This window comes from Pongo pygmaeus, chromosome 20, assembly GCF_028885625.2.
Source record: "Pongo pygmaeus isolate AG05252 chromosome 20, NHGRI_mPonPyg2-v2.0_pri, whole genome shotgun sequence".
NCBI lineage: Eukaryota > Metazoa > Chordata > Mammalia > Primates > Hominidae > Pongo > Pongo pygmaeus.
Genome location: NC_072393.2, coordinates 62,297,153 through 62,317,561, shown reverse-complemented (window position 1 = coordinate 62,317,561; position 20,409 = coordinate 62,297,153). Strand labels below are relative to the sequence as shown.

General features: G+C 42.3%; 1 protein-coding gene across 2 annotated transcripts in view; it reads left to right on the top strand.

Annotated features, from left to right (window-relative positions):
- The window catches only part of NLRP11 (NLR family pyrin domain containing 11), a 33,043-nt gene extending 13,227 nt beyond the window's left edge, over positions 1–19,816 (top strand). Inside the window, exons 4-9 of one of the 2 annotated variants that reach the window (XM_054463744.1) lie at positions 3,510–3,677; positions 9,025–9,195; positions 12,768–12,938; positions 15,843–16,013; positions 16,265–16,435; positions 19,360–19,816. In XM_054463744.1, the coding sequence (XP_054319719.1) occupies positions 3,510–3,677; positions 9,025–9,195; positions 12,768–12,938; positions 15,843–16,013; positions 16,265–16,435; positions 19,360–19,606 (1,099 nt within the window). In that variant the 3' untranslated portion in view covers positions 19,607–19,816. The remainder of the gene's footprint in view (positions 1–3,509; positions 3,678–9,024; positions 9,196–12,767; positions 12,939–15,842; positions 16,014–16,264; positions 16,436–19,359) is intronic. The other variant, XM_054463745.1, reaches the window with a different exon arrangement.
- The last annotated feature ends 593 nt before the right edge of the window (positions 19,817–20,409 follow it).

Below are 20,409 nucleotides of genomic sequence, written 5' to 3'. Positions count from 1 at the left end.
GGGTTGGGGGTGAGGGCCAGTGGTGGTGGTGGGATTCTAGGACAACTTTTCTTTCCTCAATGAAATTGTGAATTATTTGTTATTTTTTGAGTCAGAGTCTTGCTGTGTCACCCAGGCTAGAGTGCAGTGGCGTGATCTCGGCTCACTGCAACCTCCACCTGCTGGGTTCAAGCGATTCTTCTGTCTCAGCCTCCTGAGTAGCTGGGACTAGAGGTGCACGCTACCATGCCTGGCTAATTTTTGTATTTTTAATAGAAACAGGGTTTCACTAAGTTAGCCAGGATGGTCTCGATTTCTTGACCTCGTGATCCACCTGTCTCGGCCTCCCAAAGTGCTGAGATTACAGGGATGAGCCACTGCATCCAGCCGTGGATTGTTATTTTTTTAACTTCAGGTTCAGTGGTACATGTGCAAGTTTGTTTATGTAGGTAAACTTGTGTCACAGGTTTGACATACATATTTTGTATATGGACTATAAGACTGTATGCCCAGGTACTAAGCCTAGTACTCATTTATTTTTTCCTGATCCTCTCCCTCCTCCCCTCAAGTAGACCCCAGTGTCGGTTGTTCCCCTCTTCAGGTCCATGAGCTCATCATTTAGCTCCTTCTTACAAGTGAGAACATGCGGTATTTGGTTCTGTTCCTGTGATAGTTTGCTAAGGATAATGGCCTCCAACTCCATATTCCTGTGCACCCCCTCCCCCCAAAAAAAGATCTCTTTTTTATGGCTGCATAGTATTCCATGGTATATATGTATCACATTTATCCAATCTTGTTGACAGGCATTAGGTTGATTGCATGTCTTTGCTATTGTGAATAGTGCTGCATTGAACATTCGTGTGCATGTATCTTTTTGGTAGAATAACTTGTATTCCTTTGGGTATATACCCAGTAATGGGATTGCTGGGTCAAATGGTAGTTCTGCTTTTAGCTTTTTGAGGAATCAATACACTGCTTTCCACAATGGTTGAATTTACACTCCCACCAACAGTGGGAACGTCCTTGCCAGCATCTGTTTTATTTATACACACACACACACACACACTCTCACATATATATATATATATTTATATTTATATATATTTATATATATTTATATATATTTATATATATTTATATTTATATATATATTTATATATATACACACACACACACACACATACATAATTTGTTTTTTGAGGTGGAATCTTGCTCTGTCACCCAGGCTAGGGTGCCAGTGGCACGATCTCGGCTCACTGCAACCTCCACCTCCCAGGTTCAAGTGATTTTTCTGCCTCAGCCTCCTGAGTAGCTGGGATTACAGATGTGCACCACCGCGCTGGCTAATTTTTTGTATTTTTGGTAGAGATGGGGTTTCACCATGTTGGCCAGGCTGGTTTCAAACTCCTGACCTCAAGTGATCCGCCCACCTTGGCCTCCCAAAGTGCTAGGATTACAGGCATGAGCCTCCACGCCCAGCCTGTTATTTTTTGATTCTTAAATAGTAGCCATTCTGACTGGTGTAAGATGGTATCTTGTGGTTTTGATTTGCTTTTCTCTAATGATCAGTGATACTGAGCTTTTTTTCATATGCCTGTTGTCTGCATGTATGTCACCTTCTGAAAACTGTTATACTCTTTGCCCACTTTTTAATGAGGTTATCTTTTTCTTGTAAATTTAAGTTCCTTATAGATGTGGGTATTAGACGTTTGTCAGATGCATTGTTTGCAAAGGTTTTCTCCCATTTGCAGGTTGACTGTTTACTCTGATAGTTTCTTTTGCTGTACAGAAGCACTTCTGTTTAATTACATCCCATTTGTCATTTTTTGCTTTTGTTGCAATTGTTCTTGGTATCTTCATGATGAAATCTTTGCCCATTCCTATGTCCGGAATGGTATTGCCTAGTTTTTGTTTTGTTTTGTTTGTTTTTGTTTTTATAATGGAATCTTGCTCTGTTCCCCAGTACAGTGGCATGATCTCGGCTCACTGCAACCTCTGCCTCCCAGGTTCAAGTGATTTTCCTGCCTCAGCCTCCCAAGTGGTTGGGACTACAGGCACCCACCACCACGCCCAGCTAATTTTTGTATTTTTAGTAGAGACACGGTTTCACTATGTTGGCCAGGCTGGCCTTGAACTCCTGACCTTGTGATCTGCCCATCTGAGTCTCCCAAAGTGCTGAGATTACAAGCATGAGTCACCGTGCCTAGCACCTCCAAGGTTTTAATAGTTTTACATTTCATTTTGTCTGTAATCTGTCTTGAGTTGGTTTTTCTATGTGGTGTGAAGAAGGCATTCAGTTTCAGTCTTCTGCATATGACTAGCCAGTTATCCCAGCACCATTTATTGAAAAGGGAGTCTTTTCTCCATTGCTTGTCTTTGTCAGCTTTGTTGAAGATCAGACGGTTGTAGTTGTGTGGCCTCATTTCTGGGCTCTCTATTCTGTTCTGTTGGTCTATGTGTCTGTTTTTGTACCAGTACCATGCTGTTTTGGTTATCATAGCCCTATAGTATAGTTGGAAATCAGGTAGCATGATGCCTCCAGCTTTGTTCTTTTTGCTTAGAATTGATTGTCTTGGGTATTGGGGCTCTGTTTTTGTTCTATATGAACTTTAAATCTTCTAGTTTCTGTGAAGAATGCCATTGGTAATTTGATAGGAATAGCATTGAATCTGTAAATTGCTTTGGGCAGTATGGCCATTTTAACAATATTGATTCTTCTCTCCATGAGCATGGAATGTTTTTTCTGTTTGTTTGTCATCTGATCTCTTTGAGCAGTGTTTTGTAATTCTCCTTTTGATCTTTCACCTCTCTGGTTAGCTGTATTTCTAGGTATTCTTTGTGAGCAATTGTGGATAGAATTACATTTCCGATTTGGCTCTCAGCTTGGCTGTCATTGGTGTATAGGAGTGCTAGTGATTTTTGTACATTGATTTTATTTTTCTCTTTTTGTATCCTGAAACTTTTGCAGTTTATCAGCTGAAGATTTGGGGCCGAGACTATGGGGTTTTCTGGATATTGAATCATGTCATCTGCAAACAGGGATAGTTTGACTTCTTCTCTTCCTATTTGGATGCCATTTATTTCTTCCTCTTGCCTGATTGCTCTGGCTAGGACTGCTGAAACGGAATAATTTACATGTGGTTGATCCTGTGGCTATTATCAGCCATCAGCATATTTTGTCTTTTGCTCTCAGTGTAGAAAAACATGGTTAAACTTGTGCATGTGGATGTATCTTAATATCTTTGTGCATGTAGATGTATTCTTAGTATCCCACTTGTGCGTCCCGCTTAAGAAAGGTCATGAGGTGAACACACCATAAAGACCCAAGGGATTACTTCAAAGTCAACAGGTTGACCTTGGAATTAGCAATAGTCTTCTGACCTGACTAGAAATTTAAGATTGAGAGCCATGTGTGAGGACATAATCCACTGAGAATCTTTGTTACAGGATGAAGTGAGGCAGGCAGGAGAAATTGTGGAGAAGATGTTCGGACCTTCACTAGCGCTTTCCTGCTACTATGTCTTCCACAGGTTGTCCTATGTCTCGACTGCTTCTGGTTTTGAAGACTTACTCAAGGCTTTGGCTCGTAACCGGAGCCTGACATACCTGAGTCTCAACTGTACGTCCATTTCCCTAAATATGTTTTCACTTCTGCATGACATCCTGGACGAGCCCACATGCCAAATAAGTCATCTGGGGTGAGTTGTTGCTCGGCTGAAAGCTCAGTGCATGTGAGGGGAATGCCTGGGTGTTGGTGGATAGAGGTGCCCCTTCAATAACACTACCTGCTCCTACCTTTTGATGTCACTCATTCCTTAATTTTTTTAGCATGTGGTTTCTCTTTCACCAACATTATTCCTGCCTTTTGATTTCAATTTCTACATTGATATTTCATATAACATGGCTTCTCCCTCCCTTGACTGATATTTCTCTAATGATCTAATTCCTCTGGTCATTCTGAAGTAGACTACTGGTCAAACCCTAAAACACTGTCCAATGGAAATTATTCAAGCCACAAACTGAAATTTTCCAGTAGCCACATTAAAAAGTAAAAGGAAGCTAGTGAAACTAATTTTTTTTTTTTTTTTTTTTGAGATGGAGTTTCATCCTTGTTGCCCAGGCTAGAGTGCAATGACATGGTCTCAGCTCACTGCAACCTCTGACTTCCAGGTTCAAGTGATTCTTCTGCCTCAGCCTCCCAAGTAGCTGGGATTACAGGTATGCGCCACCACGCCCAGCTAATTTTGTATATTTTTAGTAGAGACAGGGTTTCTCCATGTTGGTCAGGCTGGTCTCGAACTTCCAACCTCAGGTGATCCACAGGCCTCAGCCTCCCAAAGTGCTGAGATTACAGGCGTGAGCCACCGTGCCCAGCCTTGAAACTAATTTTAACAGTATTTAACCCAGCATATCAAATTATATCCATATGTCATTAATGCAAAAAGCTATTGATGTGATTTTATATTCCCTTTTTTGTATAAAGGCTGCAGAACGCAGTATTTCACAGAGAACATCACCGCTCGGGCACATTTTCATCAGAAATGTTTGACCTCCATATTGATTTCATAAAACTTACAATTGAGAGAACTAATTCACATGCCCGTGTCCTAAACATACTTAAATCTTCCAATAATTTGGAATCAACCTTTAAATTTAAACTAGCCAAGCCTGGTAGCTCATGCCTGTAATCCCAGCACTTTGGGAGGCAGAGGATGTGGATCACTTGAGGTCAGGAATTCGAGAGTTCGAGACCAGCCTGGCCAACATAGTGAAACTCCACCTCTACTAAAAATACAAAAATTAGCCAGGCATGGTGGCAGGTGCCTGTAATCCCAGCTACGTGAGAGGGTGAGGCAAGAGAATCGCTTGAACCCAGGAGGCAGAGGTTGCAGTGAGCTGAGATGGCGCCACTGCATTCCAGCCTGGGCAACATAGAGCAAAACTCCATCTCAATAAAGAAATAAATAAATAAATAAATAAATAAATAAATAAATAATTCCAATGTAAATGTAGTAAAACTAACAATCCATTGCCTCAGTCATGCTAGCCATGCTTTGAGTGGTCAGTAGCTCTATTTGCTAGTGACTCAATATTGGATAATGCCACTTGCTAGACTTCATCTCCAATAAGTGCATTTTGCTTGTACTCTCAATTTCAAGTACCTCACGCTCTAACAGCACCTCCTGTATTCTCAAGCTACTTTGTCTTGTAAGCAAATCTTCCTACCCGTTAATCCTACTGCGTCCTTCAGCCATTTGAGCAGCAGCTTCCCACCCTTTTACCCCCTTCATCCCTTTCTTTTTGTTTTTTGTTTTGTTTTGTTTTTGTTTTCATTTTTGTTTTGAGATAGAGTTTAACTCTTTTTGCCCTGGCTAGAGTGCAGTGGTGTGATCTCAGCTCACTGCAACCTCCGCCTCCCGGGTTTAAGAGATTCTCCTGCCTCAGCCGCCCGAGTAGCTGGCATTACAAGAGCTTGCCACCACATATGGCTAATTTTTGTGTTTTTAGTAGAGATGGGGTTTCACCATGTTGGCCAGGCTGGTCTCCCACCCACCTCAGCCTCCCAAAGTACTGGAAGCCACTGCACTCAGCCCCTCACTTTCTTTCTGACATAGTTCAAATTCCGTGGTTCTTGAGTCATTGCCTTCCACCTTACTCAGCATCCTTTCTCCCTATCACTTTCTCCCAGCTAAATCCCAACTCTGTTGCCACTTTGTAGTTAGCCTCTCCCCTACGTCAATGCCGCCCCTCCCCAAACTCCTTTCATCTTGGAACACATTTTCCTCTTGGCCTTTGGTTTTTCCCAAACCTTGGTTGTTCCTCCTCAGTTGTCTTTACTTGTTTTTCATCTTCCTGGACTCTTATCTTTGGGATATTTCCAAGTGGTTCTAAATGTCTTCTCTATACCCCTTCTATGAGTTCTTATTCATGGCATTAAGTAGCCTCTATGTGATGAAGACTCTTAGGTACTTATTTATAAACATTTCTCCTGGTTTCAGACTCAGTGAAGTATTTGTAGAGATATCAACTTTGATATTTATTTATGAGACGAAGTCTTGCTGTCACCTAGGCTGGAGTGCAGTGGGGTGATCTTGGCTCACTTCAACCTCCGCCTCCCGGGTTGAAGCAATTTTCATGCCTCACCCTCCCAAGTAGCTGGGACCACAGGGGTGTACCACCACACCCAGCTAACTTTTATATTTTTGGTAGAGACAGGGTTTTGCCACATCAGCCAGGCTGGTCTCAAACTCCTGACCTCACGTGATCTGCCCACCTCAGCCTCTTACTTTGATATTTAAATAGGCATTTCACATACAGATTTTCTTGTGGCTTGGCTTAGACAAATTTTCTAGGTCTGTTGTTAGAGTGGATCCATCTGACTCCTTCCTGCCTCCTTGACTGCTAAGCATGATAGACCAACCCATCTACCACCTATCTGCAGTAGTTCAGCATCTTCCTACCTGTCCACACCTTTGCTTGCTACATGGGAAAGAGTGTAGAAGGGCAACTTTCATCTAGTTTGGATTGTTTTGTTTTCCGGGGTGTGTGTGTGTGTGTGAAGCAAAACATAGCTTTATTTTTTGATATATCAGTTTTACTACAAGGGTAGACTTAACTCTTTTTAGTTTATTTTACTTTTAGCTTCAGGGATACATGTTCAGGTTTGTTACATAGGTAAATTTGTGTCATGGGAGTTTGTGCAGATTATTTCATCACCCACGTACTAAGCCTAGGACCTCATAGATATTTTTATTTTTTCTGATCCTCTCCTCTGAATCTCAGCCCTCAAGTCGGCCCCAGTGTGTATTGTTCCCCTCTATGTGTCCATGTGTTCTCATCATTTAGCTCCCATCTATAAGTGAGAACATGTGGTATCTGGTTTTCTGTCTTTATGTTAGTTTGCTAAGGATAATGGCAATCTAAGTCAGATCTTGTGACTCTGTCCTCTAATCTTCAGACCCTCAATGGCTTTCACTTTCATTCCAAATAGAATACACAGGCCAACGCGATGGCTTATGCCTGGACTCCCAAAACTTTGGGAGGCCAAGGCGGGCAGATCACCTGAGGTCAGGAGTTCGAGACCAGCCTTACCAACATGGCGAAACCTCGTCTCTACTAAAAATGCAAAATTATCCAAGCATGGTGGTGCATGCCTATAATCCCAGCTACTTGGGAGGCTCAGGCAGGAGAATCACTTGAACCTGGGAGGCGGAGGTTGCCGTGAGCCGAGATCACACCATTGCACTCCAGCCTGGGAGACAAGGGCAAAACTCCATCTCAAAAAAAAAATAATAATAATAATAGTAATATAGTATACACCATTTCACGCTGTATGAGTGGCCCTGGCGAACCCTCTCCCCATTTCCTGTTTATGTACCATGCCATGGCTGCACTGTTTGTTGTGGATGTTTAAAACACCAAACCTACTCCTGCTTCAGACTCTTTCCACTCATTTCCTCTGACAGAAATTCCCTTGTCCTAGAGATTCAGAGCTTGCCCTCTTCTCTCAAGTTTCTGCTAAAATTCTGCCTTATTTAAGTCAGATCTTCTGACTCTTCTGTCCTCTAATCTTCAAACCCTCAAGGGCTTCCATTTCATTCAAAATAGAATACACAGGCCAAGTACGACGGCTCAGTGAGAGAGACTTCTCTCAGTGGCTGCCCCGTAAGGAAGTAGAATACATCCTTTTCTTTCTCTATGACCTACTCTGATTTACTTTCTGTAAAGAACTGATCATCTACTAGGCACATGATACATTCAGCCCTGTCTTTACAATGCTAGAATTCCATTGTATTTCTTCCAGTTCTCTGCTGTATCCCAGGAACTTCATACAATGCCTGAAAATAACAATATTTGTTAGTTGAAAGATGGTTAGCAAAATCCTCATTGAAGAAGAGAATATTGAGTGACAAGTTGAAGGGAGTGAGATAGCAAACCATGCAGCTATCTGGGGAAAGATCACTTATTTTTATTTTACTTATTATTATTTTTTTAGAGATGGGTTTTGCTCTGTTGTCCAGGCTGAAGTACATTGGTATGATCATAGCTTACTGCAGCCTCGAACTCCCAAGTTCAAGTGATCCTCCCACCTCAGTCTCCCAAGTAGCTGGGACTACAGTCATGCACCACCACTCCTGGATAATTTAAGGAAAAAAAAAAATTTTCTTTTTTTAAATAGGGTCCCACGGGGAAAATCACTAGGTAGAGATAAGGGTACTAGACACTAAAGCAAAAATGTGCTTGTGGACTTGAGGGAGAGTGAGGAGATCAGGGAGGATGGTACAGAATGAGTAATGAATAGAAAGTTAGACCAGACGCAATGGCTCACGCCTGTAATCGCAGCACTTTGGGAGGCCGAGGCGGGTGGATCCCCTGAGGCCGGGAGTTCAAGACCAGCCTGGCCAACATGGTGAAACCTGGTCTCTACTAAAAATACAAAAATTAGCCGGGCGTGGTAACACATGCCTGTAATCCTGGCTACTCAGGAGGCTGAGGCACGAGAATCACTTAAACCTGGGAGGCAGAGGTTGCAGTGTGCCAAGATCACGCCATTGCACTCCAGCCTGGGCGACAGAGCAAGACTCCATCTCAAAAAAAAAAAAAAAAAAAAAAAAAGAGATAGTTGAGAGCCAGAGCATGTGGGGCACCCAAGGCTATGCAGAAAAAACAGCAGAAGTCCTTGTAAATGTGATGGTAAGTTGAGGGTCTTGATCAGATTTATAAATGTGATCGTACCCACATCCCGTGGTCAGGTGGGCTGCTTGATACCTGACTTACTGTTCTGAACCATCACCCTGGAAGCCACATGGAGATGAATGCAGAAGAGGAAGGAACTGCCTGCTCACAGTCCTTCTTGAATCTGTAACCTTGCCCAAATTTGAACTCTGAGAAGTGGCGCAGGGAGAGAAAGGTTAGAAGTAGAGGGATCTATTTTTCCAAGTAGATATCATCTCACTTGGTTGGGTCTGATTTTTTTTTTTTAATTTAAAAGAGGGGATAGCTTAAATGGGGGAGCCTCTTTTCATTTCTGAATTCCTCTTACAGCTTGATGAAATGTGATTTGCAAGCCAGCGAATGTGAAGAAATCGCCTCTCTCCTCATCAACGGTGGGAGTCTGAGAAAACTGACCTTATCCAACAATCCGCTGAGGAGCGACGGGGTGAACATACTGTGCGATGCCTTGCTTCATCCCAACTGCACTCTTATATCACTGGTGTAAGTTGGCTTAGACGAGCTCACCACGTAGAAGCTCAGACTGACTTGAATATCTAAGCACATGATCAAAGAGCAGTGGTGGGGAAAGGGACAGCAAAGCAAAGCAGCCAAAAGCAGTTTTTGGAGTTCAGTAGGTCTGGGTTAATACTCTGGGTTGATAGCTGATTTGCGAAACGTTGGCAAAAATGTTTCTGGATTTTTTTTCAACTTGTATTTCTCAATCTGGACAGTGGAGTCATAACATGACCAAACATACATCTTTGGAGATAAGAGTTAAAAATGGTGGTCACGGCCGGGTGCAGTGGCTCACGCCTGTAATTCCAGTACTTTGGGAGGCCGAGGCGGGCAAATCACAAGGTCAGGAGTTCAAGACCAGCCGGGCCAACACAGTGAAACCCCGTCTCTACTAAAAATACAAAAATTAGCCGGGCGTGGTGGCGGGTGCCTGTAGTCCCAGCTACTTGAGAGGCTGAGTCAAGAGACGTGCTTGAACCTGGGAGGTGGAGGTTGCAGTGAACCGAGATTGTGCCGCTGCACTCCAGCCTGGGTGACAGAGCGAGACTCTGTCTCCAAAAAAAAAAAAAAAAAAAAAAAATGGTGGTCACAACATTCTAAACACAGCACCTAGGCCACAGCAACTGACTTTCTAAGAGCAGGGAACCTATATTGTTCTTACAGTGAACACGTGAACTGGGTGTCGTGTAGGATGAGATGTAACTGAGAACACCAAGATGAAAGCAAAGGAAAGGTTTGGTGCTAGATTGCCTTGAAATAGGATTTTTTCCCCTGAGTCTCCTTTCAAGAAGGTGGAAAATGGGCTCTCCCTGTATGTAACCTACTGTGGGTTACTCACAGGTAAGCTCTGTGTGCTCTGGGAAAGTGGCTAGAAAGGCAGACTTCCAGAAGGTTGGGGCGTGGCAAACACGATGAAAGACGACAAAAAAGTGGCAAAAGTGAGGCATAAAGGTACAAAAATGAAGGGCAGAGATCTATAAAACATGGTCAGAAAACAAAACAGTAAGTAGTTTGGTGTATTTAATGACACGATTCCCCGTTCACAATTCCAAATTCCAAAAAGACAAAAGAATGCCGTAGGTCATCTTGTTTTTTTGTTTCGCCCTTTTTTGGCCCCCTTTTTTTGGCCCCTTTTAGCCCCTTTTACCCCCTTTTTAGGACTTGCTAGATTCCAAAACATAATACAAACTGATATTCTTTATATTCTTTATATTTTCTGTAAAAAATACTTGTTTGATTACAGGGTAATACCACAAACTCCTGTTCACATTATATAATATCGCATTATGTATGTTTTTATTTATTTTTTTGAGACTGAGTCTCGCTCTGTCGCCCAGCCTGGAGTGCAGTGGCGTGGTCTCAGCTCACTGCAACCTCCACCTCCCGGGTTCACGCCATTCTCCTGCCTCAGCCTCCCAAGTAGCTGGGAACACAGGCACCCGCCACCACGCCTGGCTAATTTTTTGTATTTTTAGTAGAGACGGGGTTTCACCGCGTCAGCCAGGATGGTCTCGATCTCCTGACCTCATGATCCACCCGCTTCGGCCTCCCAAGGTGCTGGGATTACAGGCGTGAGCCACTGTGTCCAGCCATGTTTTTAAAATCTCAAATTGTTCTAGGATCTATCTGGCCCCAGATAAATCCAGTAAGTAATTGTCAATATGAGCTAATTTTGTTGTAAAAGAAGGTCTCATGAAAAAAGGGACAGACCATTGGCTCAATAATCAGACTCCAAATAGGTATTTTTTTCATCTCATACCTACAAGTTTTTTGATTCCTGCTAGATTTTTGCTTTTCTTTTCCCCCACTGGTTCCAGGTATAACTTACATATCAGAAAATTCATCCACTTAAGGTGCACATTTGATGTTTTTTATGCATATTTAGAGTTGTACAACACTACAATATAATTTTAGAACATTTTTATCACCTTAGATTGTTGGCATAGTTTTTCATAGTTCATACCTATATTTAAAATAATCCAGATATACTAAGCAAAAAATGTTTGTTTTGGTAACTTAAGTAGGCAAGGAATTTCTAAGCCTAAGAACATGAAAGAAATCACAGTAGTCTGAGGAAAACACCTGTAAAAGGCCAAATTTATGGTCGTGACCAAATCTGACAGCTGGAAAATAGTATGCAAATGAGTTGATAGTGCTGGTTTCTACGAGGACAACAGAGAACCTCTCTAGCTCATTCTTAGTCTTAACTTTTACTTGTACATATCATCTAAAATAAGCACGCATTAGTATACAAAGGAAAACATAGCCCATTTCACTTGTCAAACCCAAATTAAAATAACTACATATACGTTTTCTGATCATTTTAAAGCACAAAAACCATTCTAAGCTTGCAGCTGTGCAAAAGCAGGAAGGGGCCAGGTTTGGTCTGCTGCCAACCTCTGGTCTAGTCTACCCTTTTCCCATACCAGAGCCAAGATTCAGTATTTCCAACCAATAAATTGGTTATTTGCAACTTTTTTTTTCTTTTTGGAGACAGTCACCCAGGCTGGAGTGCAGTAGTGCAATCTCGGCTCACTTCAACCTCTGCCTCTCCAGTTCAGGCAGTTCTCCTGACTCAGCCTCCCAAGTAGTTGGGACTACAGGTGCACGCCACCATGCTGGCTCACTTTTATATTTTTAGCAGAGACAGGGTTTCACCATGTTGACCAGGCTAGTCTCAAAGTCCTGAACTCAGGTGATCTCCCGTCTCCCCCTCCCAAGGTACCAGGATTACAGGCGTGAACCACCGTGCCCAGCCTATTTCCAACTTTTTAACCCATTCCCTGTTTAGGAAAAAAGTGCAGCTCACTGCCAGTGCAGTATTCTCAGGGAAAACAGAAAACGGGTTAAAAAAAAATAGAGGTTTGGCCGGATGTGGTGGCTCACGCCTATAATTCCAGCACTTTGGGAGGCCAAGGCAGGTGGATCACTTGAGCCCAGGAGTTCAAGACCAGCCTGGGCAACACAGTGAGACCCCCATCTGTATTTTAAAAATTATTTAAAAATAAATAATGGAAAAAAAATAGAGGCTGGAAATCCAGATTAGGAATGAGTAAACTTCCACATATTGGCAACGAGCTAAACCTGGACAGACAAAACGGGATACCACAAAATGGGCTGACAGGGCTTCTGGTGTGCCGTCTGTCTTCACTTTTTCCCAGTTTAAAAAATCTTCAACAGTTCCTATATTCACTTATAAATAACAAAGTAACTCTTTCAAAGTGAGTTTTTAAACTGAAAATCTTAGGATTCAATTTAGCCAAATATACTTTATCAAACGATGGGAGAAACCAAGTTCCAGAAGTAACGTCTATAAGATTATTCCGTTAGTGGAAGTTGGAGTTAGATTTTTCTCATGCCCTGTTCTGCATCATCCATTCTATATTTCACCCTCTGCACTATTTGGGGTACTTCTAATCTCCTTTTCCAAATAAGAAAGTTATTGGTAGAGATTTGGGGCAATAGCAGTAGAAGGCATCAAGGCGCCCGTGGGTGGTCTCAGGTGCTCCCCTCTCTGGTGCTCACACTGTTACTGACTCACTCTTCTCTGTGTGCAGGTTAGTCTTGTGCTGTCTCACTGAAAATTGCTGCAGCGCCCTTGGAAGAGTGCTTCTGTTCAGCCCAAATCTAAAACAACTAGACCTGTGTGTGAATCACTTAAAAAATTACGGAGTGTTGCATGTGACATTTCCCTTGATATTTCCAACCTGTCAGTTGGAGGAGCTGCAGTAAGTCTCCCACAGTTGTCCTGGATGACTGTGTTTCTACTGCATAAGGGCTCGGGTGGTGGGGTTGGTGGGAGGGATAAGATTCCAGTAATGGCATCATGGGTGATAGGGGTACGGGAGCATGGGCTCCCCAGAATAGGCGACATGAAAGCACGGTAAGATTTGTTGGCAAAACCTTTTAGCTCAGAAGGAGCAGAGTTCACAAAATCCCTCAGATCCTTATCACGTGGAGAAGGGTGCCTGGGCCGGACCCCTCCCCCTGCCCCCGGGTGGACATAGCATGGGAAAATGCCTCAGGAGAAGGGACCCAAAGATCCTGCCCTGGCCTAGCTTACAATTTCTGAGGCAGTGAATATCTTTTGGGGTTGGCGATCATAGGGGCATCTTTTTGTTGGGAAATAGCTTTATTGGAAAAAGGGATGCATTGGGGGAGGTGGCCATATCCAAGTCACTGGTACTGGCCAAAGACATCTAATTTAGGCATGATGCAATGGCCTCTGATTAAACTTCCAGGAAAAAATATGTAACAAGCCACTACAGCTTTCTGAGTGTGCCTCATCAATGATGCTAAATAATCAAACTTCTAGTATTTTCTCAGAAGTAATGAGTCTCCCACTTGCCTGAAAAAAAAATTGTTTAAAAAATTCCTTGGAGTTGTTTAATTTGAACTCTCTTGAAAATGTTCTATTTCAAATGCCTTTTTTTGGGATCAGAAATACGAGAAACTGATAACCTAAAAGTATCTCCTGTTGATAAAATAGCAACACTATGGCTTGTGAGCTCCTGAACTGAAGTGCTTACTAGACTGTATAAGAATATGCTCAGCAGTATGGTATCTTATCTTTATTTCTGTCTTGTAGTCATAAGTTAAATCCATGTTACCATTATAATTTGGTACAAATGGGCAGGTAAAATAGGAAATTGTAGGGAAATCTTTTCTTTCCAGAATCTTGCTTCCTTTGACAAGGCAGTTTAGGGAAAACTGCCTTGGGGAAAATAATATAACCCACCCTCCCTTTTTTTTCATGGCCCTTAGTTTGTACTTAGTAGGTTGAGACAAATTCACTCATACTGTAGAATAGGGGTTAGAAACCTTTTTCTATAACAGGCTAGACAGTAAATACTCTGGGCTTTGTGGGCCATAATGTCCCTGTCATAACTATTTTTAACTCTCCCATAGCTCAAGAGAAGCCATGAAAAATGTCAAATGGGTGTGGCTATGTTCCATTAAAACTTTATAAATAAAAAACAAAGTTGTCTAGATTTGGCTCTCAGACCATAGTTTGAACCTTGCTGTAGACTCCAAACACATTCTTTTGTCATCCTTCAAGAATTGTCTTAAGTATAACTGTCCATTTTGTCTATCACCTACCCAAAGCTGGATAGGGACCTCCTCTATGAGCTCCCATAGGGCATGTGAAACCCCGCATTATTTGTCACCCTTTATTTTCCTCTAAGTTTGAAAGCATGGATGTGGTTGGCACATTAATGCTCTATATATTTTACAGACAGGGTTTTGCTATATTGCCCAGGCCAGTCTCAGACTGCTGGGCTCAAGTGATCCTTCTGTCTCAGCCTCCTGAGTAGCTAGGACTACAGGCATGCACCACCCAGCTTTTATAACTACTAAATGAAAAATAGGATTTTCTGGAATCTGCTTTAATATCTGATTATTCAGTACTTAATATACATTCTATAACAAAGATAGAATATATGTTAAGTGTCAGGCACTCCTCTAGGTGGCTGGGATACATCAGTGAACAGAATAAATATCCATGTATTAATGGATCTTGTATTGGCACTGGGGGAGATAGGAAATAAAACATAAGAAACTTATGTATTGTTAGACCAGAGGTCAGCAAACTATATTACCCAGGGGCCAAATCTGGCCCTCTGCCTGTTTTTATAAAGATCTTACTGGAGCATAGCCATTCATCTACATGTGTTTCATGCATGCGTTTGTGCTGCAGTGGCAAAATCGAGTAGTTGTGACAGAGGCACCATGGCCGGTGAAGCCTAAATTATTGTCTGGCCCCTTATAGAAAAAGGCTGTCAACTCTTATATCAGGCAGTAAAAAGTGCTATGGAAACTTTTTTAATTCAATACTAAGGGCACGTAATCAGGAGTGCTGAGGGTAGGGTATGGCCATCTCTAAGCAAGGTCAATGTCACCTCATTGACAAGGGGACATTTGAGCAAAGACTTGGAGAAGGTTGTGGATGGAGTCATACAGATCACTAGAGTGGGGCTTGCAAGCAGAATGAATAGTCGGTGCAGAGCTGTTAACATAGAAACAGCCAACTATGCTCGAGAATCAGCATGAAGGCCAACGTGGTGAGGCAATGAAGTAGGATTGTAGGAGTAGATAATGGGGGAGACGTGAATGGAAAAACAAGATGGCAGGTCACATGGGAGAACATGGACAATCGTGAGTACTTTGCTTGCTTTGAGAAGGACTATTTGGTAAAACTTTCTTTATAGAAAGAATGTATTTAGCCCTTCTCAATGTTGGATTTTGACATGAGTACTGAAAGGCAGAAACGTGAATATCAGAGGAGGTTGCCTAACATAATTCTTCAGAATCCAAGCTCAGTATTGCAATGGTGTAGGTTGAATGTATGTGGCTTCCTGGGACAAAAATGTTTAAAACATTCTGGCCTCAGTTTCCTTGTTTGTAAAACCAGGATAAGAGCCCTGTGATCATTGTGAGTTTAATGTGCATTAGGAGTTTTGAACAATGCCTGGTATGTTGTAAGTGACCTGTAGATGTTAACACTGCTCTTGTTTCTGTAACCAGTCCCTTATTCATGAATGTCACAAGACTGGTCCAAGAATGCTTAACACTGTGAAATAAAGCTTTGGAGACAGGTGGTCATAACTCTAGCTCATGTTTCTGTTTTGCAGTCTGTCTGGCTGTTTCTTTAGCAGCGATATCTGTCAATATATTGCAATAGTTATTGCTACTAATGAAAAACTGAGGAGCCTGGAGATTGGGAGCAACAGCATAGAAGATGCAGGAATGCAGCTGCTATGTGGTGGTTTGAGACATCCCAACTGCATGTTGGTGAATATTGGGTAGGTGCCTGGTGGAGAAAGATCCCTGCCTTTAGCTAGCAACAGCTGAAGAAAAGCACAAGAGGAAGTGGATTGGGAAATACAATACCTCAGACATAATGCTCTAGTGTTTGAAATGGGGCTTTTATTGCACAGTTAGTTCTTTTGCCCAAAACTTGGAGGGATCTAGTAGATGTCCAGTTCTCACCCATCTCATCTGCCATTTTTCCTTAAGGATTTGGCCCCATCTTACCTGTGCATCTTCGTTGCAGGCTAGAAGAATGCAGGTTAACCAGTGCCTGCTGTCGATCTCTTGCCTCTGTTCTTACCACCAACAAAACACTAGAAAGACTCAACTTGCTTCAAAATCACTTGGGCAATGAAGGAGTTGCAAAACTTCTTGAGAGCTTGATCCGCCCAGATTGTGCACTTAAGGTAGTTGGGTAAGTTGCTTATTTTCCTTGGTGATGGGGAAAATTCCTTTTTTTTTTTTTTGAGAGACAGAGTCTCACTCTGTCGCCCAGGCTGGAGTGCAGTGGCGTGATCTTGGCTCACTGCAACATCCGCCTCCCAGCTTCAAGCGATTCTCCTGCCTCAGCCTCCTGAGTAGCTGGGACTACAGGTGTCTGCCACCACACCCGGCTAATTTTTTGTATTTTTAGTAGAGACGGGGTTTCACCATGTTGACCAGGATGGTCTCAATCTCCTGACCTCATGATCCATCCACCTTGGCCTCCCGAAGTGCTGGGATTACAGGCGTGAGCCACCACGCCTGGCTGTGATGGGGAAAATTCTGTGTTGAGATGGTCTAGGACCTAGGAGATGATGATGAGAAACCCTCTTGCCAGTTTCAAATACAAAAAAAAAAAAGTCTTTCCTCTTGGGAGACTGAAAATGTATGCCTAGTTCTTAAAGCAGAGGATGTACTCAATGGTGAGTAAAAGATGACAGTTGATATTATACTTGACATAGACCAAAAACGGTTCTATGAATACTTTCTATTTTGTTTCCTCCATTTGGATGTGCCCCTCATTACCAGAGAATAAAAATAGGCAATTTTCAGTCTATTTCATGTTTCCAAATCCATTAGATTCCTCTCATAAAGCAAAAGTTCTCTTCCTTTCTGTGTTAGCTAACTGTTGCCAAGTATGTTACCACCAACTTGGATTAAATGACACATTATTTCACAGTCTATGTGAGTGTCAGGACTCCAATCCCAGCTTAGTTGGTCATCCTTGAGATCTCTCATGAGGCTGCAGCAAGATGTCATCCAAGGCTAGGGTCAAATCTGAAGGTATGTCTGGGAAAGGAAAAATCAGCCTGCTTCTAAGATCGTGTGGTGGTTGGCAGAATTCAGTTCCTGTAGTGCTGTTGGGCTAAGGGTCTTAGTACCTTGACAGCTGTTGGCTGGAAGAGGCCCTCAGTTATCGGTAAGAAACACTGAAAAGACTCGCTCTCCAACTCTCGAACAGCAACTCTTTGTCAGGTTTTTCAAGGCGATAGAGTTTGTTAGCAAGGCAGAAGTAGCAATTCTATGTAGGCTCACCAAAAAAGTGATATCTCATCATATTTGCCTATTGGATAGAAGCAAATTTGGCCAGGTGCTGTGGTTCATGCCTGTAATTCCAGCACTTTGGAAGGCTAAGGCGGGTGGATCACTTGAGGTCGGAAGTTTGAGACCAGCCTGGCCGACAATGGTGAAAACCCATCTCTACTAAAAATACAAAAGTTAGCCCAGCGTGGTGGTGCATACCTGTAATCCCAGCTACTCGGGGGGCTGAGGCACGAGAATCACTTGAACCCGGGAAATGGAGTTTGCAGCGAGCCGAGATCACACTATTGCACTCCAGCCTGGGCGACAGAGCAAGACTCCGTTTCAAAGGAAGCAAATCACAGGCCTTGCCTACGCTACAGGTGAAGATGATACAAGGGTGTGATTGATATAAGGTAAGGATTGTTAGAAGCCATTTAGAAGCTGCCTATCAGCTTCCATTCACACTGTCACGTATGTAGAAAGGTCTGGCAATATCTAGCATTCCGTTTCTACCTGCCTTATTTAAAGGAAAATCATATTCAGGTTACTGAGCATTCAATTTGAGACTAAGTATAAGCATCCCGATGACCCATTGATAAAATACAGGTGGGACAACTCATTTCCCACTCATGTCCAATTTTTCTCAAATGGAAAATGGGGATAATTATCTCAGAACTCTTAAAGATTAAATGAGATCACAGACTCAATATGCTGGAGACCCTACTATGAGTTATTTTCCCTTGTCATCTCTAAATGATAATTTTTTCATAAATATGGATATTGAGTCAAACTTTCAGATGCATAGAAAAACTCATAAACATTACAAATTTTCCAAATTACTTATTCTCTCTATTTTACCCCCCTAGGGCTCTTCTCACCTTCAAATGTATAATGTATTTATTCTATTATCTAATTCCTTCCACTAGAACATGAGCTCCATGATGCCAGGGATATTTTTTCCTTCAGCATTATAGGTGCTCAAAAAAAAGTAAACTGCAGAAATGACCATATTTCAGGTTATAAAGGTATTTGTGCCTACATGCTAATTGGGACACCCACATGCAAAGAGGGCACAAAATAAGTGGCTGAATCCCCCTCTTTGATTTGGAGAAAGAAATGTGAGCATGGGCTGCGGAGTAAGTGTGCCTCTGTTCTCTAGCTATGTAAATTTTTTTTTTTTTTTTTTTGAGTTAGGGTCTTGCTCTGTCACTCAGGCTGGAGAGCAGTAGTGTGATCATGGCTCACTGCAGCCTTGACCTCCCAGGTGCAAGTAATCCACCTCAGCCTCCCAAATAGCTGGGACCACAGGCACGCACCACCACATCTGGCTAAGTTTTTGTATCTTTGGTAGAGATGGGGTTTTGGCATGTTGCCCACACTGGCCTCAAACTCCTGAGCTCAAGTAATCTGCCTGCCTCAGCCTCCCAAAGTGCTGGGATTAGACGTGGGTCACTGCATCCAGCCTGTAAACATATTTTAGTTGGAAACTTTGACCCTCAGCATTGGAACCTATAAAGTCTTGAATGGCATTACCCATTGTGAGGATGTAATGTGAGATGCATGTAAAGCATTGAGCACATAGTGGTGTTGGTTACTACTAATATTACTTCAAACAGTACTCTCAGTGGAAATCTTGTCTTACATTCTAATGCTTAATGGAGAAATTGCTATCTCAGGGTTTTCAGTCTGGAACAGATTTTTGTTTCCTCAGAGATGGCTTGAGATACTCCCAAGAATGCCCAAAGAATGCCATACGGGGAATTAGTCATTGATGCAACAAAGCTGAGACCTCACACGTAGCATTAACGGAGTTCTCTCTCTGTTTTCCTTCAGGCTTCCATTAACTGGCCTGAGCACAGAAACCCAGCGGTTGCTGATGACTGTAAAGGAAAGAAAACCCAGTTTGATCTTTCTGTCTGAAACTTGGTCTTTAAAGGAAGGCAGAGAAATTGGTGTGACACCTGCTTCTCAGCCAGGTTCAATAATACCTAATTCTAATTTGGATTACATGTTTTTCAAATTTCCCAGAATGTCTGCAGCCATGAGAACGTCAAATACAGCATCTAGGCAACCCCTTTGATCATGTTCTACATAAACAATATTTGTTATAAATTACTACTATGACTGGAATGCAAGAGAATTAGGACTATAATTTTCTTATTTGATATGTGTGTGTGTGTGTGTGTGCACGCGTGTGACCTTGATCCAGTCAACAACTTCTTAGAATTGCTATACTGTCTCAAGAGTATTAAAAGGATTATATGAAGTAATAAAAGATAAAATGCATTAGAAAAAGCTGTGAAGCATGATTCTTTCATCAGTGGGCATTGTGGAGTAACACTAAAGAAACTATGATCCTTTCATGGTTTCTTGTTTTTGTTTCTCTGGCTTTTGTTTTTGTTTTTGTTTTGGTATAGGGAGAGTTGTCAGAAAGTATCCCTAGGAATCCTTTGAAATGAAATCCTCATCTCGCCTTCCCTCCTGACTTTGTATTCCTGCTGCACCATGTTCATCCCAGATCTACCTAACACCATAACTGGCATTCATTTCCGTATCTCCCCTGCTCTTAGCCAGCTCTGCTCACAAACTTGTGTGTGTTCCATGGGATGAAGGGTGACTTCTCTAAGCTGTGGAGAAATGTCAGATATGTGTGGCCTCAGAAAAAGCCTCTCCTTTTCAACTTCTTTCAGAAGAGGGAGTTGAACTGGGCATCCTCTGATAATGTTTCCAACCCTGACACTGTATTTACAATGCCCCATTGCTAAGCATCTGGTTGCTGTACCTAGTGGGCCTCCATAGGTGAGGGGATACCTACTCAAGTAGGGTATGTCTTAGGGTCTTTACCTGCTGAAAATTTTTTTTTCTTTAGAATTTTTCTATAGA